General features: G+C 49.3%; 1 protein-coding gene and 1 long non-coding RNA gene across 2 annotated transcripts in view; one reads left to right on the top strand and one right to left on the bottom strand.

Annotated features, from left to right (window-relative positions):
* The window catches only part of ENPP6 (ectonucleotide pyrophosphatase/phosphodiesterase 6), a 108,713-nt gene extending 88,075 nt beyond the window's left edge, over positions 1-20,638 (top strand). Inside the window, exons 6-8 of the mRNA XM_040489898.1 lie at positions 1,682-1,819; positions 15,615-15,738; positions 20,294-20,638. Of these exons, the coding sequence (XP_040345832.1) occupies positions 1,682-1,819; positions 15,615-15,738; positions 20,294-20,499 (468 nt within the window). The 3' untranslated portion in view covers positions 20,500-20,638. The remainder of the gene's footprint in view (positions 1-1,681; positions 1,820-15,614; positions 15,739-20,293) is intronic.
* Positions 17,111-20,287, bottom strand: LOC121039664 (uncharacterized). The gene is made up of 2 exons (XR_005794910.1): positions 19,468-20,287; positions 17,111-17,225 (listed from the first exon to the last, which is right to left on the bottom strand). It is a non-coding gene; the product is annotated as an uncharacterized LOC121039664 (long non-coding RNA).
* Positions 20,639-23,084: the final 2,446 nt, after the last annotated feature.

The raw sequence follows: 23,084 nt of genomic DNA, 5'->3' as shown, positions 1-23,084 counted from the left end.
ACCGTCCCCAACAATGCCACCCCTCTCCAGCCTTGTCCCGTTTCCTAGGTGGACGCCCCGTTTTGTCAAGTTCCGTGCGCCGGAGGCGGAGGTGCCCATCCGGTTTGCCGTGTCCGCATGAGCTCCCTCGGTCTGAAGCTGTGACACGTGCTCCACACACTGGCAGGTCCCACAGTAAACGGCTTCTTGCGAGGAAGTTCTGCTTTCTTGGCAAGGAGGAGCATCCGTAGCTCCCATCTGGCGCCCAGGGACGTGCCGCCCCCAGAACGCTTGCGCGCCGGCAGCTTGCGGGCCGGGAACAGCTTCTTCCAGCGCGGCGTTCGAGCCAGGCAGTGCGAGCCGCCTGAAGCAGTTGGTGGATCATTTGCGAGTGGGGGCTGTGTTTGGGTGACGGCTTGTCACGTGATGGACACAACAGTTTGCGAGTTCTGCTGTATGTCATCAGATTTTTCGCTTATCCCAAATCTGTGTGCAAACGCATCCACTTTCCTTAAGAACCGTGGCCTTTTCTCCAGTAGGAAGTCAAGTGGGGTCATCAGAAACCCTCTGCTAAACAGCCTGAAGGCTAATTATACTCCAGATTTGCGTTGATAAACTCAATTCTATATTCAGTTCTGCCCAGGAATATATGCCCGACTTGGCAAAGGGCCAACAAGTCCAGCTCAACCCGTTGATTTGGATGTTAGCCATAAACGTTTCAGCTGCTGCTAAATATTGGAAATATGTACAGAGTTTACACCCTCATCATGACATTAGTAGCGTAGTGAGTGGCAGACAATCACTAGTACTTTCAAGATTCAGGTGGAGGTAAGACATGCTCTAGGTCAAGTCAAAGAACAAATCCTCTTTCTTTGATCTTAGTGGTATTTAACATCAAGCAGACCAATTCCTCACTTGCCTTTTAATTTTACTATAGAGTTTTAGACATACACAAGTTTTGTAATTTGTGTATTAATTATTGAGTAGGCAAATTAGTATAAAATTATTATAAAATAGCAAAGTATAAAGGGGCACCTTATGTTCACATGAGCACTGCTCATGGTATCTCCTGTATGTCTTCCCAAGCCCCATCACCCTTTTTTTGCCCCCTCAGAGGAAACTACTCTCTTAAATTATAAGGTGTCATTTCCTTAATTCTCTTTATGGTTTTACCATAGATTTCTTTAGTTTTAAAGTTATTCACAGTTCAGGTAATAATAACAGTCCTGTCTCTATTCATCTGCAGCTTGCTTTATTTTCTCAAACTGAGATCCCCGAGACATCTCCAGGTGTTCTATGTAGCTACAATCCATCCATCTTCGTTGCTGTATAGTATTCCACTGCAGACCCACACCTCCATTCATTTTCTCCCTTCTGCTGTCGCTGGGCATTTGGGCTGTTCCAGTCTGCAGCATAAATCCCTCTTCCTGTCTACAGGTGCACAATTATGAAGCGTTGTCACTAGATCTCTAGAGCTAACTTGGCAGGTGGGGGGTATGTGATCTTCAGCCTTACCAAATAAAGTCACCTTGTTTTCTGAGACGTACAGAAGTTTCTCATTTTTATGCAGTCAGACCTGTCAGGTGTTTTGGTAATTTCTTTCTCTGGTCTATAAAGTTCTCCCTCTCCCCCAGGTCCAGTAGATACTCACATGGAGTTAAGAGAGAGAATGCAAAACTGGCCATTCTTGTTATCTTTGCAGGTATATAACAAGCTGAGAGCGGTGGAGCACATGACCGTCTACGAGAAAGAAGCCATACCCAGCAGGTTCTATTACAAGAAAGGGAAATTCGTCTCTCCTTTGACCTTAGTGGCTGATGAAGGGTGGTTCATAACTGAGGTAAGTATAAAATTATGGCACTATGTTCATTAGACAAATTCTATCAAACAGCTGACGGTAAATAATTACTCAGCTTTTGCACTTAAAATGTTTTGTTTTCACTTAAGTGTCCTTCATGGCATTACTTTAGAGACTCCAAAGTCTTGGTCGGGTGACTTTGTGGACACAAACCGTAGACTTGGACCCAGAGGCACATTTAGACTTCCTGGCTCCAGACTTGCTATATTTTAACAAACTAGCCTTAACTCAATTACCCAGGCTTGCACTGTAACCTATTCGGTTTAAAGCAGAACGATTGCTGTGAACCAAAGCAATCGCTTTAGGGCGGTGAAGACCAAGGAGGGGCTCAGCTTTGCTTTCTCCTTTAAGGGAAATGTTCGGCAAACAAAACTCCACAGATCCAGGTCCCCAGTTGGCCAACTTGATTTTACCGAGGAGATGACCTTGCCTTTGGGGTCCAAACTCTGATTGCCTCGTGCACGAATGACTTCAGCAGTTCCTGCTCGCTGGCCTGGACTGCAAGCTCTCCAGGCTCTGGGATCAGCTTCTGATCTCGGGCCAGTGTGGGAAGGCTCTGGCCTTCAGGGAAACCAAGGTCAAGACGTGTCTAGAATCAGTTCGTGAAGAGGGTGTGCGTGGGTTACCACAGACATTGAGTTTGAGGATGGCTTGCAGGCAGCCCAGACTGCAGGGCAAAAGAGACTGGCAGGTGTTGGCACGTGGGAGCCGTTGGTTGACATCAGTGAAGTATGAGGACGCACGACTAGAGTTATCTGCCGGAGAGAGGGCAGGCGGTGATCAGCAGAAACGCCGGTCAGGCAAATGGGTGAAGGTCTAGGGACCTAGGTGTGGGAAAATGGGGGTTCCCTGGCATGAAAATCGGTGACTCAGGAGGACTGAGTCATTTCTGTGTGCTCTCAAAGAGAAGCATCTGGTCGCCGAGGAAACAAAACAGACCCAGTTAGAGATGTCAGTCTGCACCGTCCTGAGGCCAAGCTGGGCTGTCTAATCACACTTTGGCTTCCACACCATGTGATTGTAGAAGTTTCCAAGAAGGTCCCTCTACCTCCTCCTGCTCCCCTCCTCTGGGAACCAAAATGCTTCTTTCTTCACTTTATCACACCGTTTGACATTTACCTGGAGCGCGATTCTTCTAGGCTCCTGGCATTTTCATTTGTAATGGTTTTCTCGCAGCTTTGCATTGAACACACATGCCGCCAATTGGGTCAGCTGGGTGGGTGCCTGCACGACTCTATTCCGTAAAGCCAACTTGGCAAGCCACTCACAAGAGCTTACAGTTTGAAACGCTCCCAATTTAGGAAATTCTGGTGGAATTGCTGAGTTTTTCAAACAAAGAGATGATGACGGTCCATCTGGTTATCTGTCACACGTGTCTTTGCATGATTATTTGCATCTGTTGTTTACCTTCTCATAGTTAGCTGAAGGCAAGGGCACTGAGAAGCTGGCTCATGGTAGGGAGGGATTACCGAGGTGATCTGGAGTAATTTACGGGAAGACAGTCTTAGAGGGAAGAGTGGGGAAGCCGGAGACGCTGCCCAACTGCCGAGGTACCGTCTCAATTCCAGTGGGGGAGGCTCTGAGCCCCTCCAGCAGGGTAGGATGGGCAACAGTGAAGCTGCTCTAGCTGTAAGTGCTTTCTAGAAGGTGCGCATCGTGGCAGTAGCACATCCAGCAGGGAGATGCACGTTTCTTCAGTGAGTGACTAAAGCATAGCGATGGGGGGACCTGGAGGTATCGGCACGATGCTCTTGGTTATAAGCCACAGACCGCTTGAATAACTGTGCCTTAACTAGTAAAGACTTCCTACCTCACATAACGGGAAGTCTGGAGGTAGGCGGTTCTAGGGTTGGCTCATCCAGCAGCTCAATCATGTCCATCATATCAAGGCCCCGAGTCAGCTCTTCTGTGGTTCTTTTGGCTTTCCCTTCAGGGTCACAAGACGGCTGCCACAGCCCCGAGCATCACATCCCTGCAGGTTCTCCCAAAGCAGGAAAGAAGGGGTGTAGCTTCTTGTATGTCTCCTACTTTTATTAGGGAGCAAAAAATACATCCCAGAATCAGAGGCAGATACTGGTTTCATGGGACTCTCACAGCTATAAAATTTGGGGGGGGGGTGTCTCTCTTTAAGAAAAGAATACATAATTATAAATATAAAATTAGGTGTAGGGACTTGGAAGAAACCCACGAGAGTGAGAAGCCTTGATGCTTCAGCTTCTTTAACTGCACTGTACATCCGCTTCTGCCCAGACCCCACTAGCAAGCCTCCCCCTGGGTCTCATCCATCAACTCAGCAGCGTGGCTAGAAAATTCCTGCCTTGAGTCCGCTTTGGTCCTGAGATCTAACATATGCTGCAGCGTGGACCAGGGCACCACAGTCGCAAGACAGAAGTGATACAGAGGCTCTGGAATGAGGCGCACAAGTCCCTGAAACTTAGATCACAAGGAAGAGGAGATGAGAGGAGAATGAGGACAAACTTGGTGACTAGCTGGCGGTGGCCCGCTCACAAAGCCCGGTGACAAATCTGATGGGGCCTCATCACCGCCTCCCCGACCTCCCAACACCCCTCCCCTCTGCACTGAGGGTCCAGGTATCTGCTCTTCTGCAGGAAGCCGGTCAAATCACGTGTCTTCTGAGGGTGAGCCACATGGTAATTATGCACCATATTGCATACTATGTTACATTATGTTATATTTTGTACATATCACATGATTACACACATACGCATACATATGTTTGTGTAAATCAGAACTAAATCAGTTAACGGGCCACCCAGTGTTTCACTGTATGCTTTTAAGAAGTGGCGCAGTCGGTTAAGCGTCCGACTTCAGCCAGGCCACGATCTCGCAGTCCATGAGTTCGAGCCCCGCGTCGGGCTCTGGACGGATGGCTCGGAGCCTGGAGCCTGCTTCCGATTCTGTGTCTCCCTCTCTCTCTGCCCCTCCCCCGTTCATGCTCTGTCTCTCTCTGTCCCAAAAATAAATAAACGTTGAGAAAAAAAAAAAGAGAAGTGGGGGAAGAAGCCACAAGAACAGAAAGGAAGAATGTCTAACGATGGACAGTCGCTTGAAAACCTTTTTGAAAAATACAGAATTATTTCCAAAAGGAAATTTGAGATGATTTTTTAAATATTTTGAAGCAGAGAGTTTTTTTGTTTTGTTTTGTTTTTTTAAGAATGAAATCAGAAGTAAGATAAACAGGATGTGAAAAAAAAAGATCCTGGAAAGATTAGTGTTGACCCACCAAATACAGGGACCATCACTGTTAACTCACCCAGCTTTAATCAGTACTGCGGTCAGGAATCGACATTGACCACGCCTGGTTCACTAGAAACTTTACAACGAGTCCTCCCCCACAGTTTCAAGGACATGAATACAGTCATTGCACCTTTTGCAGGTAATAAACCCATGAAGAAAGATTTCTTCTTAAAATTTTGGTCAACAACAATAATAACAGTTATCTTTTTATTTTTTATTTTTTTTAAATTTGTTTTCAACGTTTATTTATTTTTGGGACAGAGAGAGAGACAGAGCATGAACGGGGGAGGGGCAGAGAGAGAGGGAGACACAGAATCGGAAGCAGGCTCCAGGCTCTGAGCCATCCGCCCAGAGCCCGACGCGGGGCTCAAACTCACAGACCGCGAGATCGTGACCTGAGCTGAAGTCGGACGCTTAACCGACTGCGCCACCCAGGCGCCCCAATAATAACAGTTATCTTGAATGAAGTACCTCCTGGCTACTGCGTCTGTCCCTCCCGATGAGTCTGCGTAGAGGATATTGTTAGTCCTGAAAGTAACGCACCACAACATAACGTGGGACACTAACGTCACTCTAGCTTCCTAGCAGCCAGCTCAGAGATGGTGGCACACTCAGTTACCTTAGTGTGACTTACAGTGTCTGTGAGTAACGTAAAAACATGAAATGTTTCCCTGGCAAATCATGGTCGTCCCTGAGTCCTGAAAGAAATTAGATGTCTTTCAGTGACTCCTTTTTGTACCTCAGTTTCCTAGATTGAATGAATGCCTTCATTTTACTCCCCTCCTTGAATTTGTGGATGTTTGTCCCAAGACTCACAGGTGAAAATTAGAATTTCTGATTCTCCCTTGATAGAACATAGGGTTTTATCTCTTTGTTTTCTGAAAAACCTTAAAGACGCATGTCCATCCGTTTCCTTGTTGTCTTAGACTCACCTTTCTGTTGTTTGTTATACTTCCTTGACTGCAGAGAATCGAAAAACTCCATTCTGTATCTTTGCTCCTGCTCAGAGCTGGGCTGTCGCTCTCCCCACGTGGTAAAAGAACGTTGTGTTTTGCTCCGTCACCTGCACGGCAGCGCGGAGCACAGATGATGACGTTTCTGAGCTAAACCCCACTTGGCGTCTGCAGCAGGACCAGCTTCTCAGCCCAGAAAGCCGTCTCCCTGGCTCTGGGTGTGGATAGCAGAGGAGTCTTTTTTCTGGTTTAGACACGATTAGAAAAACAGCTGAGTCAGGACGATTGGTGCTGGTTGGGGGCCAGTAAAATAGAGCCGCATCTCCCCATCCTGCCTGTCTTTGGCCGCCATGCCGCAACATGCAAGATTTGGCTTCCCTGGCGACACTGCCCCTCCCATGTAAACACCAACTTTTTGCTACCGATGTAAGCCTTGCAGACTCTAAGGCAGCTGCTCTAACGGGAAGACTTAACTGAGCTCATTTTTTTAACGGTCACTTAGAGACCTGTCACTGAAAAAGATAAAGACAGGGGAACAGATTTAATTTGTCACCTGGAATTGCACAATTACCCAGTGTGACTGCTGTTGCTGCAGCAGAAAAGCAAGCTCCCTGGCCAGTGGCTCCCCGAAGCTTGCTTTTGCTCCTGCATTCTTCAATATCTGGACTGGATTTCCGACTACAGCCAGTCCTTTCCCCGGCTCTCCTCCTGCAAGGGTGGCAGAGGACCGACTAAACACGAAGAGGAGAAAAATCCAGGCCGCCTGCCGAGGTCCAGCCCTGGCCTGTCACACCTGCCAGGCTCCTTTCTTCAAGAGCTTCCTAACTGATGTCCCCACCCCCTCTGCTCCCTAAGACCTGGTCACTGTCCCCTGGAAACCTCTTGGCTTGTGCTTGCCAGGGGTCAAAGGCCATAACCCTTCAGGAGCCCCCCCACTGCCCAGTCCCCAGGTTTCACTTACCCATGCTCCACCCCCATCTGTCCTCCAGGGGGCGCCGGCACGCAACGGATTTGGTCAGACAGGGTCGTCCCACTGCCTTCAGGAGGCAGGTCCAGTGATGCTGCATGTCCTTGGCATATGGGAACGTCAGGAACAACACGGGAAAAGGCAAAGTGGGGAGGTACTGAGGGTAGTTTCCGCCGAGCTCAAGTGCATCTTTCCCCCCTCCACGTCCGTTCCTCCGTCCACATGCAGCTTTGCCCCGCTATCCGGAAGCGTAGTGTTCCAATGAAAGCTTCCGTAAGCAGAAATGGCACAAAGCAAAGAAGCAATTACCATTAATTTATTTGGAAAAATAAATTATTTGGAAATAAATAAATTATTTATTTATTTCCAAATAAATTATTTGGAAAAATCGACACAAAGCCCAGATGCTCACAGGAGGGGTTCAAAGCTCTGGTGGTTTCCAGGGAAGGAGCTGTTCAGGTACGCGCTGCCTCTGTGAAGGCTTACTGCAAAACCGATGCTGAACACTGTGTTCGCTTTCCATCTTTTTTTTTTCTTCCCAAAACAGAAATCTTCCTTGAATATCTTTCAGTCAGCAAAAGCAGGTTACTAATGCAGCTCTTTTCGTAAAAGCAAAGTTGTGTAACTCGAACTTACAAAAAGCAGGGGATACCTGTACCTAAAAGATCAGCCTGTACTCAGCAGGCCCCGGTAGCATCAGTCAGAGCCCCTGGGGTGCCCTCTCCTCCTTGACTCCCACCTGTCCGTAAGCTCAGACACCGGCTGTCCCGTGAAACACCCGGCTCCCCCCTAACTTCCTCCAGCGTGGAATTCTCGTAAAAGCCGGACTCTCTCCCCTGCCTGCTACATTCGTGTGTTTGCTTTCGGACTCTTCCTTCCTGGAGTATAAGCTCCTCGCAGGCAGGCCTGTGGCGTCGTCACCTCCCTTTTCCTCCGTGGAACCCGGTACATGACAGAGGCTCAGTACGTGTTTGTGGAATATGAATTGACAGATGAATTACTAAATACGAAGACCATTGATTCCGGGCTGCTTATCAACAGGCTGTTCACTTCATAGGTAACCAAGTAAGCAGAGAAGAAGGCTGAATCAGGAAAGCCTTTCCTTTTCGCTCTTTAGTAGCTGCCCCTGGAGAGACTTCAACAGGGAAAGGGGGTTTAAACCAGTGATGGCTGTTCTGCTAGCTTCAGCTAGCCCACAGCTGGAGCCCAAGTGTGGGATGCAGCAGCAGCTCTCGCCAACCCCTCCCCTTCAGGGCTAAGTCCTGTGGCCTGTCCCGGACAGCGTCTACCTCATGCCAGGGTGCTCAGAAAGGGGGGGCGGCCCCAGCCTGGTGAGGCACCGTAAAACATGGCACTTCGTTGCCGATCTTCTGGGCTCACTCCTGTCCGAGTGGAGAGAAATACAGGTAATCCGGGCCCGGGTGTCTAAGGGAGGCCAAGATTTGTCTCCAGAGGAAAGATTTATTTTGAAAACTGGCGAAGGATGTGAAATGCCAGGCTCAATTCTAAGGTCTTCGGTCGAATGGCAGTTAGGCACGGCCCCAAAATATGTTGGGAAATCAAGACAATCTGGAAAACGTAGCTTCTGAGTTTTAGTGGCAGCTAAGAGTGGTGTTGTCCAGGCCCGACTAATTGAGCTTCAGGAAGTCGGCTGTCGAGCGCCGGGAGCTGCTTGCTTTCTGGTGGGGATTCGGGTCGCCTGGGGGCACACGCACACCCTCCTCACCCTTGGCACACTTCAGTAAACACGGCCCTGGGGGGGGAAGGAAAAAAGGAGCCCGATCCGCTCTGTGCTGTCCACCCCTTCACTGTCCTCCAGGGAGTTCTGCTTCTCTTGACCCCTGCTGGTTTCGCTCCCTGACATTTTCTGTTCAAAGGATTAGGCTGGGTGTGGCCACAGGGCTTCCCAGGGTCAGAGCAGGGCCCGGGGGGCCTGAGCAATTAAATTCTGTTTTAGGAAGAGGCAGCCTCCTAAGATGCAGGGAGAGAAACTGGTAGGGAGACCTCTTTGCACTGCTGTGTTCCCGACCACCACTCCCACAGGCCTCCAAGGAGTCAGGCCAACAGGAAGCCTCTTGGGAGAGCCACGGGGGAAACCCAAGAAACGGGTCCATAGTGGAAACCGTGGCTCAGACTTAACCGTAGCAACGAAACCACCCGAGCCAGCCAACCTGCTGTCGCTGCCACAAGAGTTTTAAGTGAAGCCACCCCTGACTTGGACACCATCGGCTGCCTCTTTCAGCCTGAGATGATGTCAGAAGTTTCTAGTCTTTTCTGGCACATGGGAGGTTCCTCTTACCATTGTGTCCTAGGAGAATAAAGTAGATTTATGTTTATTAGGCCATTCACACACTTCGGATCGGTGTTCACATTTTATTTATGTTCATCTGACCAGATTTCAGTTGTGTTCCCCCAGAGCCCCGGAGATTCAGTGAGATGCCTCATCGGGGAGAAACTTGGGTGTCCAACCCCACTTCACTGGAAGAATTACACTTTTAGCGGTTGAGAGGAGGGGTGGTAGTCAAAAAGCTTAACCACCGGTACCCCACAGGCCCCGACCAATGAGACTGGATGCCGGATGAAATCAGCTGGTAAGGCCCCACTGGTTCCTGCAATCCTCGGTGAGCAGATTGTGTGACTGAATCTTTTTGCCCTGAGGCCCTGCATTCCCTCCAGGAGGGGGGCCCTAGGCTGCTAGGCTCAGAGGGCCTGAGACACAGACTCGGACCTCAGCATGGTAATCCAGTATGAACAAGAAGTGTCCTTAGAAAGGAACGGGTACTTTAACGTAGCACAAGACAGGTGCCGGGAGAATGGGTTTCCAGACCTGACTATGTGTCCCAACCACGTGGGGAGAGATTATTAAGTAGAGATATTCCCTGCCTCACCCTGACCTACTGAATGCAAATACCCCAAAGTAGGTCCCCATAGAAGCTCAGGGCGGTCTCTGCAGAGCCAGGCTTGGGATCCAGCAGTGTAGACAGTGAGCGCTCCCAAGTTTCAAGGTAAGAGGGTCCACTGTGGCCTCCAGTGGGGGAAGACTGGACAGGAAGTCAAACAGAGCAGGAGGAGCCGACAAGGCCCTCAAATGGTCCCCTGGCCTTGGGGGAAATCTGCGTCCTCAGCCTCCCCACACAGTCATTTTGGGGTGCACGGCAAGAGCTGGGGCCCAGATGCTGTCCTAGCAGCTGGTGGTCCTCCTGCCTCCTTAGGAGTATTTTTCTGTGTGGTTTCGCAACCATTTTCTGATCTATACCGAGGGGAAGTCGGAAGGAAGAGGTGAGAGGTGTACATGCTAACGTATTCCGAAAATGCAATGATAAAACACGAGTAAATGCCTTGAGATTTTGCCAAAGCAAGTGCCTTGGCCATGTGCAAACAGAAGCTAATGATACAGATTGTCCAGGCTGCTCCTTGCTTCTTCTTGTCCTTCTATCCCTCCTTCTACCTTCACCCTCATTCCCAACCCTACCCCCATTTCTGATTGTGCTCCCTGTACCTCCCAGCTCAGCACCATAAAGGACTGAACTCGCCATGAAATGGCAAATTCAGAGATGCCTCCGGGCGTGTGTTGAACAAATTTCATTAACTGGCTTGCTGATTTGGGAGTAAACAGTGCACATTACTTTTTTTCTTTTTTCTTTTTTAATTCTAAGGATGATTGAGACAAAGATGTAGTCTAGAGACTATAACTCTTATCTCATAAACACTCCCCTGGCTTCCCGAATTCAAGCAAGCTGATGACAGGCATTTTCACGGTGAGCCGGGAGCAGAGTGCAGGCGCCCAAATAAAAGAATACAAGTCTGCAAACATAATAACCATTTCTCCCGGTGTTTCCCCATGTGGGGCTACTTCTGGTTCCTTCCTGTTAGAAATGATTAACTAGCTTAATGGCTCATCAAAGAGGGTCCCCTCCCTGCTACCTACCCATGTATAGAGGAGGGGTCCCGTAAAGCTCTGGAATGTTCTGAACAAATCACACATAGTGAAAATTTTATTTAAATTTCCAAGATAGTGTTCACTGTAGAACGGCCAGCATATCTCCGTTTGCCGAGGACCGTCCGGGTTTTAAAACTGAAAGTCTTGGGGTGTCTGGGTGGCTCCGTCGGTGAAGCATCAGACTCTTGGTTTTGGCTCAGGTCATGATCTCACGGTTCACGGGTTCGAATGCCCTGTCTGGCTCCGTGCGGACAGTGGGGAGCCTACTTGGGATTCTCTCTCCTTCGTTCTCTGCCCCTCCCTTGCTCGCACACTCTCTCTCTCTCCAGATAAATACATTAAAGAGTAAATAAGTAAAAGGAAAGTCTGCCAGCCCTGGTGCTGGGCGAACCGCAGTGACTGGCACAAGCTGTCGGCACTGAGAGCGGAGAACTCCGGGTCCTCTCTCCTCCTCGCTCCTGCCAACTCTTCTCCCACGGCCGCTTCCCTCTCCTGCTCCTCCCGTCAGAGGCTGTCCAGCTCTCCCAGCCGGGAGGCCATGGCCTTCCCCGCTCCCGGAGCTCCCGGGGGGGGAGGGACGGGGCGCGGGGGGGGGCGTGTGGCTGTGCTCCCGCGGGCACCCCGGGCCCACACTGTCAGAGCCACCCGCGGCCGTCACCAAGGCTCCTCCGCTACACGCACCCCGCGCCCCCACGGACAGGAGTCCCACGGCGGGCTCTTCCTGCCTCCGCTCAGGCCAAAGGCGCCCCGGGGCCGGATCCGCCTCACCACCTGTCCCTGTAGGCGCGGGCATCGGGACAGAAGCCCGGGACAGAAGCCGTAGCCCCTCTCCTTTCCTCGCAGAAGAGGAGCTCCTTCAGGTGAAGGAAGGCGTTTCACCCAAAAGCCTAGCAGGGTGGCCGGAGCTCCGCGCCTGTCCGTCGAATTGCAGGATGGAACGAACAGCCTCTTAAGTCACTGCCTTCTCCCACGTGCGTGGGGACAGGGACGTGCCCACCCTTCCCTGCGGCTCCCCTCGCCAACAGTACCCTGTTCCTCCGTGGCCTTCGTAGAGCGGATTCCCTCCCTCACCTGTTCATTAGGGGGAACTACCCTGTCCGGGCGGTCGCCTTGTTTGGGCCCTCCCGCCACCCGTTGCCGCGGGACCGGTGTTCCCCGCGGCCCTGGGAATCGGCTGCCCACCTTGCCCTGGGCCCAGCGCCCTTAGTGACCCAAACTTAGCAGTGCTCCCCTCCTCCTTCCACACGAACACGCACACACACACACACCACTCCTTTACCCCCGTCTCAGCTTTGGCCAGGTCTGGAGGGCCTGGGCACCTCCCCAGGACGTCACTAGGTGGTACTTTGTGGCAGTCCCTGGGCCTGGTAGAGTCAGGATGAGGTCAGCTCTCCTCAAGCAGGACCTTGAGGACGTGCTGCCTGGGGGTTTCTGCTCTGGAGGCGCAGAGGCCCGTGACACGCATTTGTCAGCGTGACCTCATATGTATGCCTCTGGGATGAGGAAGTGGAACAGAGACAGGGAACAGAGACAGGGAAAGCCACCAGGGAAGGGAAGGGAGAAGATCATCCACATGCCATTTTGAAGTCAAGGCCACGTACGTAACGTAATCCGTCCCGTCACTTGGGGGACATGGTCAGCTTCTCTCATAAGCTGCCAGTTTGTTCTTACTTTTTCAAATCAGTAAGAAGAGGTGTTTCACTGGACAACTTTGTCACTTTAATAAAAAAGAACGCACTCAACCTGTGATCAGACAGAGCCCCGGTGACCTTCGGGCCAAGGCTTTCGCGGCTGTATGTTTGTACTTGTGCAATTTGGACTGGAATATTCTGAAATCGGGTAATGGGTCTGCATCTCCCTTTCATCGGTCCCTTGGTCATGGGGCACACATGTCCTGTGGGGGTCATCAACTGTGACGTCCTTAGTAACCAAATGTGCTACCTGGGGCAGCAGGAATCACTGCCTGGTAGCCTGACGGGGAAGCGACGCCTCACATCAGCTGACGGAGCTACGCTGGATGTACTACGGTCATCGCTGCAGACCCAAGAGCAAACACAGCACAACAGGTTACAAGTGCAGTAAGTTAATAAAAACATTCCCATGGAAAGATACAAGCTACAGCTGGAGAAGGAGGCGGAGGGATGATGGAAATTCAGGAAACGGAGAGTCAGTGATCTAGTGTGATTTGGAAAGCGGTCATGCCAGGGAGCGATTTATGGGGTGAGACTGGATGTGTGCGCAGGGCGATGTGACAGCTAAATAGGCAGAGGGGACTTCGGGGCTCGCAGCCATCACTGTCCGGCCGCACAGGACCAGAGCGCCTCGCCCCGCAGCCAGCGACATCTGGCGACCATCTTGCGGCTACTTACTGAGCATCTATTATGTGTCAGGCATGTAGCACAGTCATGACCTCCTCCCAGAACTCTGTGAGGCAGGTATTATCACATCCAGTAGGGAGCCTGAAGCTGAGAAAAGTAGCTCGCCCAGGGTCATGGAGGCAGAATGTTGGCAAACTGGAATCCCCTTTTAAAACCTCTTTTCTATACTTTGGCCACTACTCGGTGAAGAGGCAAGGGACAGGGGCCACCTCCTTGTCAGTGCCGGCAGGAGCACCGCCGCGGTCTCTGGCTGTGGGGTGGTGGGAGAGGCACAAGGACCAGGAGACAGATGACCTGGGTTTGATCCCAGCCCTGCCTCTCAACAGCTGTGTGACTTTAAGAGTGACCCTTACCCTCTCTGTGCCTTAGTTCCTTCAACTCTACGGTGGGGAAAATGACATCATCCAACACCGGGATGTGGCGACGACAAAGTGAATGTCAGTGTAACCTCCTGATTAAGTAAATAGATGGTACTGTTACAGGTCTTTAATTTTTTTTTTAATGTTTATTTCTGGGAGAGAGTGCGGAGCAGGGGAGGGGCAGAGAGAGAGGGAGACACAGAATCCGGAGCAGGCTCCAGGCTCCGAGCTGTCAGCACAGAGCCCGATGCGGGGCTCAAGCCCACAAACCTCAAGATCACGACCTGAACTGAAGTCAGATGCTCAACCAACTGAGCCACACAGGCGCCCCCAAGATGGTACTATCACAAGTCTGACGCACCAACCTATAAATTGCTGGTACTGCAAAAGGTCCAAGCGTCCTTCATGACCAGTCGGTCTACTTACTGCATTTGCAATGTCTGTGGTATCGAACCCTGTTCCACGGAAGGTGACTGGAATATCAGGAAAGAATGTTTAGTCTGCAGTGGAGGGCTAGGGTTCTGTCCCGCTGGCCGCAGCCTCCTCAGGCCCCACGGAACCTTCTTTAAGCCGTTGTCTCAGAAGTAAGCGTCTGTGGTCCAAGAAAACTTGAGTTCTGAAGGGAAGAAGGGTGACAGAGAAGTGACGGCTCTGGAGCCCATCCCAGATGAAGACTGTTGGAGGAAACGTAAGAGCCCTGGCTAAGAGGAACAGAAGTGTCATCATCAAGTGTTTGAGGGGAGGGGATGAATTTATCCCAAGTTGCTCCCAAGGGTGGAGCTAGAAAAACAGAAAGATGGGGTGGTGTGTGGGGTGGAAAGGCCTCTGGGTTTTGTCAGGTTTGCTAGAGAAATGAGGTGATTAGATTAGACTCTGTATTTTCCAGCAATTTTCTGACAGCAGTCGGGTGTCCTGCAATTCAGCCCAGTCCTGACACTGACCTTCTGGAGTTGGAGCGGCCCCCTGCACCAGGGGGCTCAGTCCCACCGGGCCGCCCCCTCTTCGCACCCCACACGCGCCCCGGGGTCCTGGGTCCCCGGGCCACCCATACTTATGTGCGATTGGCACGTTCTCACAGCCCTTTTCAGGTTTGATAATTGAGTGGAATGAATCACAGAGCTCAGAAATGTGCTCTGTTTATGATTAGTTTCAGTACAGAGGATACAACTCAGGAACAGCCAATCGGAAGAGAGGCATGGGGCCGAGTTTGGGGGGGTGAGGCATAAGGCCTCCATGCTCTCTTTGGGGTCACTGCCCTCCCAGCACATCAATTTGTTCAATTACCCAGAAGCCCCCTAGGCCACAGCCCTCCGGGGTTTTTACACAGGTTTCTCGGCACAGGCACGCGTGACCATCGTTGGCCACAAGCCTGAATGCAGCCTTAGCGCACAGGGGACGGGCTGAAATTTTTAACCCCCCCATCACGTGGTTGGTTCCTGCAGTGACCTCCTGAAGCTGCCCAGCCCCCCACCGCAGTGAGCCATCCCATTACCATGGACTCGGCTATGGGAGAAAGGGGCTCATTATGAATTCCTGTCACTCGGGACACGCCCAGGGTTTTGGGAGCTCTGGGTCAGGAACATGGGACCAAAGCCAAATATACCTTTTACTATGCCACAGATACACTTTAACATCCCTTCCGTCTCTAACATGATATATTTAGTGGCTCTAAAACTGATCACAAGGTACAGTTCAGCTCCGTGTAAGGAAATACTTTTATAACTAGAGTTCTCTGGCAATTTACCGGCGTGCCTCCAATGGTCTGAGCTACCTGAAGAAGGAAGTGATCCAGCTGAGGCTGGATGACCCCAGTGGAGAATGTTGAGAAGGAAATCCCCACACTGGGTGGTAGTCTGGGCCAGATGCTCACTCATCATGATGGTTGGGACAAAGGGTAATGTAACTGCTTTGCTTGGTTTCAGAATCGAGAGTCACTTCCATTTTGGATGAACAGCACTGGCAGGAGAGAAGGCTGGCAGCGTGGGTGGCATGGCTATGACAATGAACTCATGGACATGAGGGGCATCTTCCTGGCCTTTGGACCCGGTAGGCAAGAGCTGACCAAATTCTTTTAGTCCTCCGTTCCCAAGGAAGTGTCTCCAGTAGGGGCTGATAGAACAGTAAAGGCTGAAGCGATTTCTTTATGGACCCTCTTTATGAGCAAAGCTGAGCAAACCCAGCTGGTCTCCATGAAACATCTTTTGCTGGCTTGCTTTCAAATGCTTCTTAGGTTTGGCAAATGTGGCCAAATACTTTTCCTTGTAAATTTTAAATCTTGAGTGCAGTGAAGAAAATGTATTCCACATGTTTGTGATTCGTTTTTTACTTAATTCATCAAAACGTTATTTCACAGTTATCTGATGTCCAGGAAAGCTTATCAGACACCAGGTTGCTGACAGCTGTGAGTCTCAGAGTTGATGTGACCACTTCACAGGGTCTGAGCCTTCCAGGGTTCCTCCCTGTCTAGAGCACCCACCCCTGTGGGGGTCATTCGGTTTAGGGCCCAACCAGAAGCTAGGATGTGCTCAAGGCCAGGCTAGGAAATGACCTTGAGACTGACTTTGAGAATGAGCCAGAATGACTTTCTCTTCCTTGATGTCTCTTCCTTGACCAGATAAATTCCTAGGGATGGAAGAGAGGGGAGATGGAGAGGGTCTATTTGGTCATTTGCTTTAACTGACAGAGGACTGTAAATTCACATTTGGGGAAAGTTTATCACACACTCTGGAGATCATACTGTGACCCAAACATCCCCTTCTTTCTTAAAAACAAAACAAAAAGCGGAGGGAGAGAAGCATTCTACAGCCATCAGCCATCAGTTGACTGGCTTATAAGCTAGTCTTTCTTACTACTGTCCACTTTCCTTATTAAATATAATAAGCCTACCCTGGTATCGTATTCCAAATGCTGTTTTCTAGATCTAGATCAGAATGTTTCAGCCCATGAAAGTCCACACTTCCCTTTCAAATTATAGGTTAGAGGTGTTGCCTAGAAGGGCTGCTCTTCTTCTTGTAGCAAGACGAAGATGTCAACCCAACTCATTTCATCTGCCTTGGGCCACTCTACTTACCACAAAAGAGAACGATGAGACATCAGTTTCTGCATCCGCCACAGGAGCCCCTGGCCTCCTGAGCTTAGGGAACACATCAGTCCAGAGCCTTTCCCACATGTGACCCAAGTTCCCACATCCTGAAGCATCAGAACCAGGAGCAGCAAACATTCATAGAGGGCCAACCAGGCTCAGGACATTGGCCTAAAAGAGTTCAGAACATGCCCACGCAGGTTGCCATCAACCAGTGGTAGCTGGTGGGCGTTCTGGTCGGCCAAGCCTCACGTCAGATGTAACCTCTTATACTAAATTCAACATTAATTCTCTAAAAAGCTTGAAAACATAGCAAATGAGGGATGGAGCCTTAAGGACTTGGTTGAGGTCAACTGTTAGATTAGGTTGGAGACATTCCAGGGTCATGGCCTTTATACGGGAGAACATTAAACATCAGGGCTTTCATTCAAAAGCATCTCCTCCTTCTTCCCTAGAAGACAGAAATAAGATCGGGAATGCAAAAGCAGTTGTCAGTTGAAGGAGTGTTTATGAGCAAGGGTCTCAGGCATATTTTAAAGCAGAAGCAAATCTAGCCTCAAACCAAAATTTTAAAACAAAGTACTCAAAGCTGCATTAGCTTAAAGTTAAATTCAGTGGGGAGAGTTTGTCCATCAACAAAGGCCTCCATCATATGCTCCTTTAAAACTAAAAGCCTAAGTCTTTTATAGACAGATAGATGACCCTGATGAAAATGGACTGGGCCAATTGCAAAAATGTTTCCAGGCAGATGCAGCCTTGAGAGCCGCCCGCAAACCATCACGTTTCTGGCTCCAATTCTCATGAAAGATTGAACAGCTTTACACACTGTTTACTCAGAAGAAAATTTAAGAGTGAGGCCTTTAATGGCTATCTAGCTGCACATTGAGATAGAGGTACATCCCTCCTGATTAATTGTATGCGCTTCTCGCTTAGGGAGGAAGCTGGGCATCATTGCGGCTGCCCAGATTCAGCTTTAGAAGTCAGTAAGTCTGGTCCAGCAAAAAGAAAAGGAAATAATTCTGGAAGATAGCCTCTCTCTGGTTAATCCCAGTTTTCTAATTTGAACAACCTAATCTTGCCCCGGAGAGCTCCACGTTTCAAGATAAGACAGCAGGAGTGTGATTCAGTGAGCTGCCCGTGAGCTAGCAAGCCTCACCCGGAAAGCAGCCCCAAGGTGGCCAGGCGTGGCGTGGGCCTGCAGAACCTTCTGTCTTCAGGAGAAACAGTTTTAGTATCAACAAAATTTAAATTCTTGGGACTGCCTTGGATTCCCAATCCAGGTTCAAAGTGCCACCTTGAGTTAGTGGAGCTTGGCCCCCACGTCCTCCCCAGCTGGATCTGGTTTTGCTATTTCGGAATTTTCTAGAAGCTCTCATGCTAGCCTAGATCATCTCTTCATCGGGTCCAAAGTCCCAGCACTGCCGAATAGGAAGCCATGAACCTTGGGAAAAGAAAACCCAATACTCCTTCCTGCTTATGTGCATAGGATTTAATTTTGTACTTTTGATGTAAAAATGTAATCTTTTCTAATATTTCTTTGTCAGTAGAGCTTGAGCTCAGTTTTTCTGCCACGTGTTAAAGATGCGGATGCTTGGAAAGGGAAGGCTAGGGAAAGAGAAGTTGGGTCTACTGATGTCTGCCACCCACACACGTGGAAAGGATACGGGTACCGTGCGGTGGGGCAGTGTGGCCATCACATCCAGGCCCCTGGCAAGCTGGAAGGAGGGAGGGGAGTTGTTTCCACATCACTGGGACAACCTTTCCATTGATTTCTCATACTTTAGCTGATTCTTCTCTGGGGATGTCTGACCAGACACCTACCTGTAATTGCCTTGATACTAAGAAGGGCTGGGATTCTGGGGCAGTCCTGATCCTGCCCTCCAGGGAGGCTCTGGATTTTAACTAGTTTTTACCATGAGGTGATGCTACCTTATCCCTTATCCTTTCTGCCCCAAAAGTAAAGTGAACTCTCCAAGTAATGTACTGGGTGCATATTTTCAATCCATAGCTTGCCCTTGCCGGGTGTTTACATGTTTACCAATAGTAACGACTACCATTTATTGAGCATACACAACGTTCCTGGAACAATGGTTTACATACCATTTCCACACCCATTTCCAGAGCTTCTCCAGCTAGTAAGTGGCTGTGGGCTGACTGTAGAGCCTATTAACCTTATATACCGAAGTCAACATTAATTCTCCCAAGCGAGCAAAAGCCATCACCGGGGAAGTTGCCCTGGCTCTAGCATACTCTGTGGCAGAGTTTTCTGAATAGAACTTCTTTCTGTATCTGTAATTTCAGGGTTAACATAAGAGCAGGATTTGCTGTTGGCACTTCTGGACTATGTTGCCATTGGTGTTTGTTCGCTTTTTGAATACAGTATGTGGGATCATTTTAGCACAGCAGTTATAAAGGACTATTTTCTAAGGTAGGAAACTTGGCTTCACAGCCCCCATACGACCCATTTCTTTTCCAAGTCTTGCGTGGTTTAAAAGCTCATGCAGAGAGGCCTTTACTGATGGATGAAATCTCCTTCTTGAATTCAACCTCAGTGTAGCTCTGGTTTGGGGCCCGAAAGGGAAACTGCTCTGTACATTACTGAACTCATATGCTCACTCTTTGAACATTCAGCATCCTGTTTGCCTCCTGTGGAGGAGAAGGTGCACTCTCCACTGAAATCCCTCTGTACTTACCATGCTGCGAAGGGCCAGCCCTACCCTTCACATTCCCGTGTCCCTGCTGGAGTTTGGTGCCGCCTCTGGGTGGAAGCACAATACTCTTCTCCATTAGTGCTCTCGGAGGCTTCGCGTGGGTCCTGAACCCCAATACCAGTTTGCTTGCTTTCCACTCAGCTAGGGTATTTTATCTGCCGGGGAAAGGCTCCCACGGAATGTTGAATTGATCTTCCGAGCTTTTTAAGAAACCGTTGCTTAAGAAACTGTTGCTTCTGAGTTAGCTAGCACAGAGGAAACCGTACAGTTTCACATTCCATTAAGCCCTGGGACCTCAGTGGGGCAGGAAAATGAGAAACAAAAATTCTTGACTGGCTATGGGGCCCCCTGTCCAACCAGTCCCTGCTAGATAGATGTTCTGGAAGATAAGCATACCGTGTAATTGGGTTTGGGGAGCTCAGCAAGACGGTCAACCTTCTGCGACCACACCTGCTCTCCAGTGCTCTGCAGAAATGAGCAGCAAAAATGGAGATGCCCCGCTGCCCCCCCCCCCCCAGGATGGCTCTTGTCAGAAAGGCACCACAGTTATGCACAAGGACAGTCTGCTGACTTGTCTTTTAAAGAAACTCATCTCCATGAGCCATAGGAAGCGACATCCTCTTGTAAGCTCTACCCCTTCCACATCTCCTTCCAAGGTCACAGTGACTTGGCCACGCCCCATTGGCAGAGCTGATTTCTGGTCCCAAAGCTGCCTGGAGCCTGAGTGTCATTCCTCCGTATTGTGACTCAGCCCCTTTCTGCCCAGGGAGTGGCTGTGACAACTTGTTTGCTTGCTTTTCCCTTTCAGATTTCAAATCCAACTTCAGAGCCGCTCCAATCAGGTCCGTGGATGTCTACAACATCATGTGCAACGTGGCAGGCATTGCTCCCCTGCCCAACAATGGGTCCTGGTCCAGGGTGATGTGCATGCTGAAGGGAGAGGCTGACTCAGCTCCGTCTGTCTGGCCGAGCAGCTGTGTTCTGGTCTTGATTCTACTCCGACTGTTTGCATAGACGCTGCTATCGTTGTCCCCACTCAGCCAAGTGTGCTCCACGGTGCAATGGTTTTCATTTTCTATTTGAATAACAGCTTCATTAACACAATCGAGGCCACAAAAATTGTAAATATACTGCTCTTGGATGATTCCATAAAGTCCCTACTTCTTTAAAAATTTTTTTTTTTCTTTAATGTTAATTTTTGAGAGAGAGAGTGTGACCAGGGGAGGGGCAGAGAGAGGGAGACACAGAATCCGAAGCAGGTTTTGGCTGTCAGCACAGAGCCCAACACGGGGCTGGAACCCACGAACCTCGGGATACGACCTGAGCCGAAACCAAGAATTGGACGCTTAACTGAGCCACCTAGGTGCCCCAAAAGTCCCTACTTCCTTAAAAAAAAACCACCAAAAACCCCAAACTTTATTTCTTCTGGAGATAGGAAAACCCCAGCTTTTCACTGGCTCAACGGTCTGTCCCTTTCTGCATTGTTCTCATGCAGCTACTCGGATGAAGTGAGCAGGAGCCTGCCCCCGCGGCAGACAGTGGATATTGCATGGAGTCTTGGACCTTCCTGTGTCCTGCCTTGCACAAAGCAGGGCCTTGTCTGTGTCGTGTCCACACCCAGGAGCCATCCTTGGGGTCTATGGCCACAACCCTGTACTGCTTCTTCCATCCCAGGAAAAGGAAATCCCCATAAAATCAATAGCTGTCTTCTGTTTGTGACTCTTTTTCATTCTATGCCAAGTCCCGGGGAGGGCATATCTTAGCTTGGATCGCCAATCAAAATTACTAAGGATTGAAGAACTCATAGAACAAGGTGGAAGATGTGGGTGCCCTCCCAAGGTCTTGAGTGCACAAAAACATCTCCCTCGCCTTGAGGAGGAAAGCCGGCTGTAGCCCTGGGCTTCTGTGACATTTCTCCCAGTCTGTCACAACATGGAGCCTTGCACATGGCAGGCCCTGCATGTGTGGGTGGCCTGATGGATCACCTGCCATGCTCTGGATCCCCAGACTGTTGGCTGTAGCAGTACCTGACCTATCATCACAGTCTGATACAGTCATTACGCATCTTGCCGAGGACATGTGGACATGTTTGCAGAAATCTCAGTTCACTGCTTGGAATGGTAGCACATTAAGCGTAAGTTCTATGCACCAGTAGTTCTGGAGCAAGTCTGGTTGAGCACCAGCAAAGTGGACCCCGAGTGACCCAGAATCCTGAGGAAAATCCCAAGATGGGGTAGGGACCCAAGCTGGGACCAAATCCCAGTCACTAACCAATTAGCCATTTAATTAGGAAACAGTTTGGTCAAAGTGCCACCTCAGGGACCTACGTTCCTCGGAAACTCCTAAGAGCCACTGGGCCTGAGTTGAAATGTTCTTAGTCTTCTAGATTTGCTGTAGGAAATCTTGTGAGACAAAGGATCAATGCGCTTTCAAATGACTGGAGTCACATGCACATATGATTGCATTAACAGTGAGTTGGGGCACATTTACAAAAGAGACTTCTGTCCGGGAGAGACAGCACATGGAGTCTCAGGATGATGAAGCCCTTATATATATATAGTGTTTGCCTTGAGAAGTGAGTGTCAACACTGGGATTCGAGAAGGCTGGCAGCATCTCTGTGCCTGGAATCACCAGAGCAAAAGATCACTACTTACCATCACAAAAGATGTCTGAGGATTGACGTAATGTGTTTTAAAAGTGCCAGCAAGCCATCGAATCAATTAGAAAGAAGGCAAATCGGCCTTTGTTATATGGCTGAAAGTAAATTGGTGCTTTCAGAACATTGGCAGTGGCTGGTGAAACAGGCATCCGTTGTTCAAAAGTTTCCTTTCTCCTGAAAGGATGGCGATCTAATGAACTGAGTGACGCCCACCTTCCTGAAGGAGGGATCCCTAGAAGATAGATATCCCTAGAAGATTAAAAGTGGGTCATCAAAATCAAGAGAGTGAAAACATGTACACGGTCTTAACACTTGTCTTTCCTGCTCTACCATTATTCCCCTCACTTATCCTTAAATTCTTCAAGCTGCAGAATAAAACTTCAGTTATTTGCCTGACAAAGTGCAGTTAATAAATAATCTTGAATAGATGAATGAGAGTAAGATACTTTTGGAGTCGTGAGTGTTGGTGAATAATAAAGAAATTTCACTAAATGGAGAAAAAAACTTTTCCCCAAGATAATGCATACGTTTTAGTGGCTTATTTGGCTACAATTTTTTCCCTTTGATTTTTCTTTTAAAGTTAGATTATTTTCCCCAGGAAAATTCTTTCTCGAAATGTGTTTTGTTCCATCGGAGTAAAATCTGAGTACATATAGACACTTTTCTCCTGGATTATGTTGCTACTTCAGTGCTCATTCTAGGGGGAAGATAAGTGGATGGACGTGAAAATACCGAAGGTAAATGAAAGGAAGGGTCCTTACATTAAAGAGGAGATGAATGGCTACTTTTCCCCGCCCAATTTCTAATCTCCAGAACCCAATTCAATTAAGTTCTGAAGAACTAAGCATAAATTAGAACAGGCTCAGGGAATTCTTTCTAGCCGCGAAGAGTCCTGATCATAGAGCCCCAACTCTTTTTACTTTTAAAGAGAATTTGGTA

Source organism: Herpailurus yagouaroundi, unplaced genomic scaffold, assembly GCF_014898765.1.
Source record: "Herpailurus yagouaroundi ecotype Mexico unplaced genomic scaffold, PumYag 181, whole genome shotgun sequence".
In the NCBI taxonomy this organism is placed as follows: domain Eukaryota; kingdom Metazoa; phylum Chordata; class Mammalia; order Carnivora; family Felidae; genus Herpailurus; species Herpailurus yagouaroundi.
This window is presented reverse-complemented; position numbering and strand designations above follow the sequence as displayed.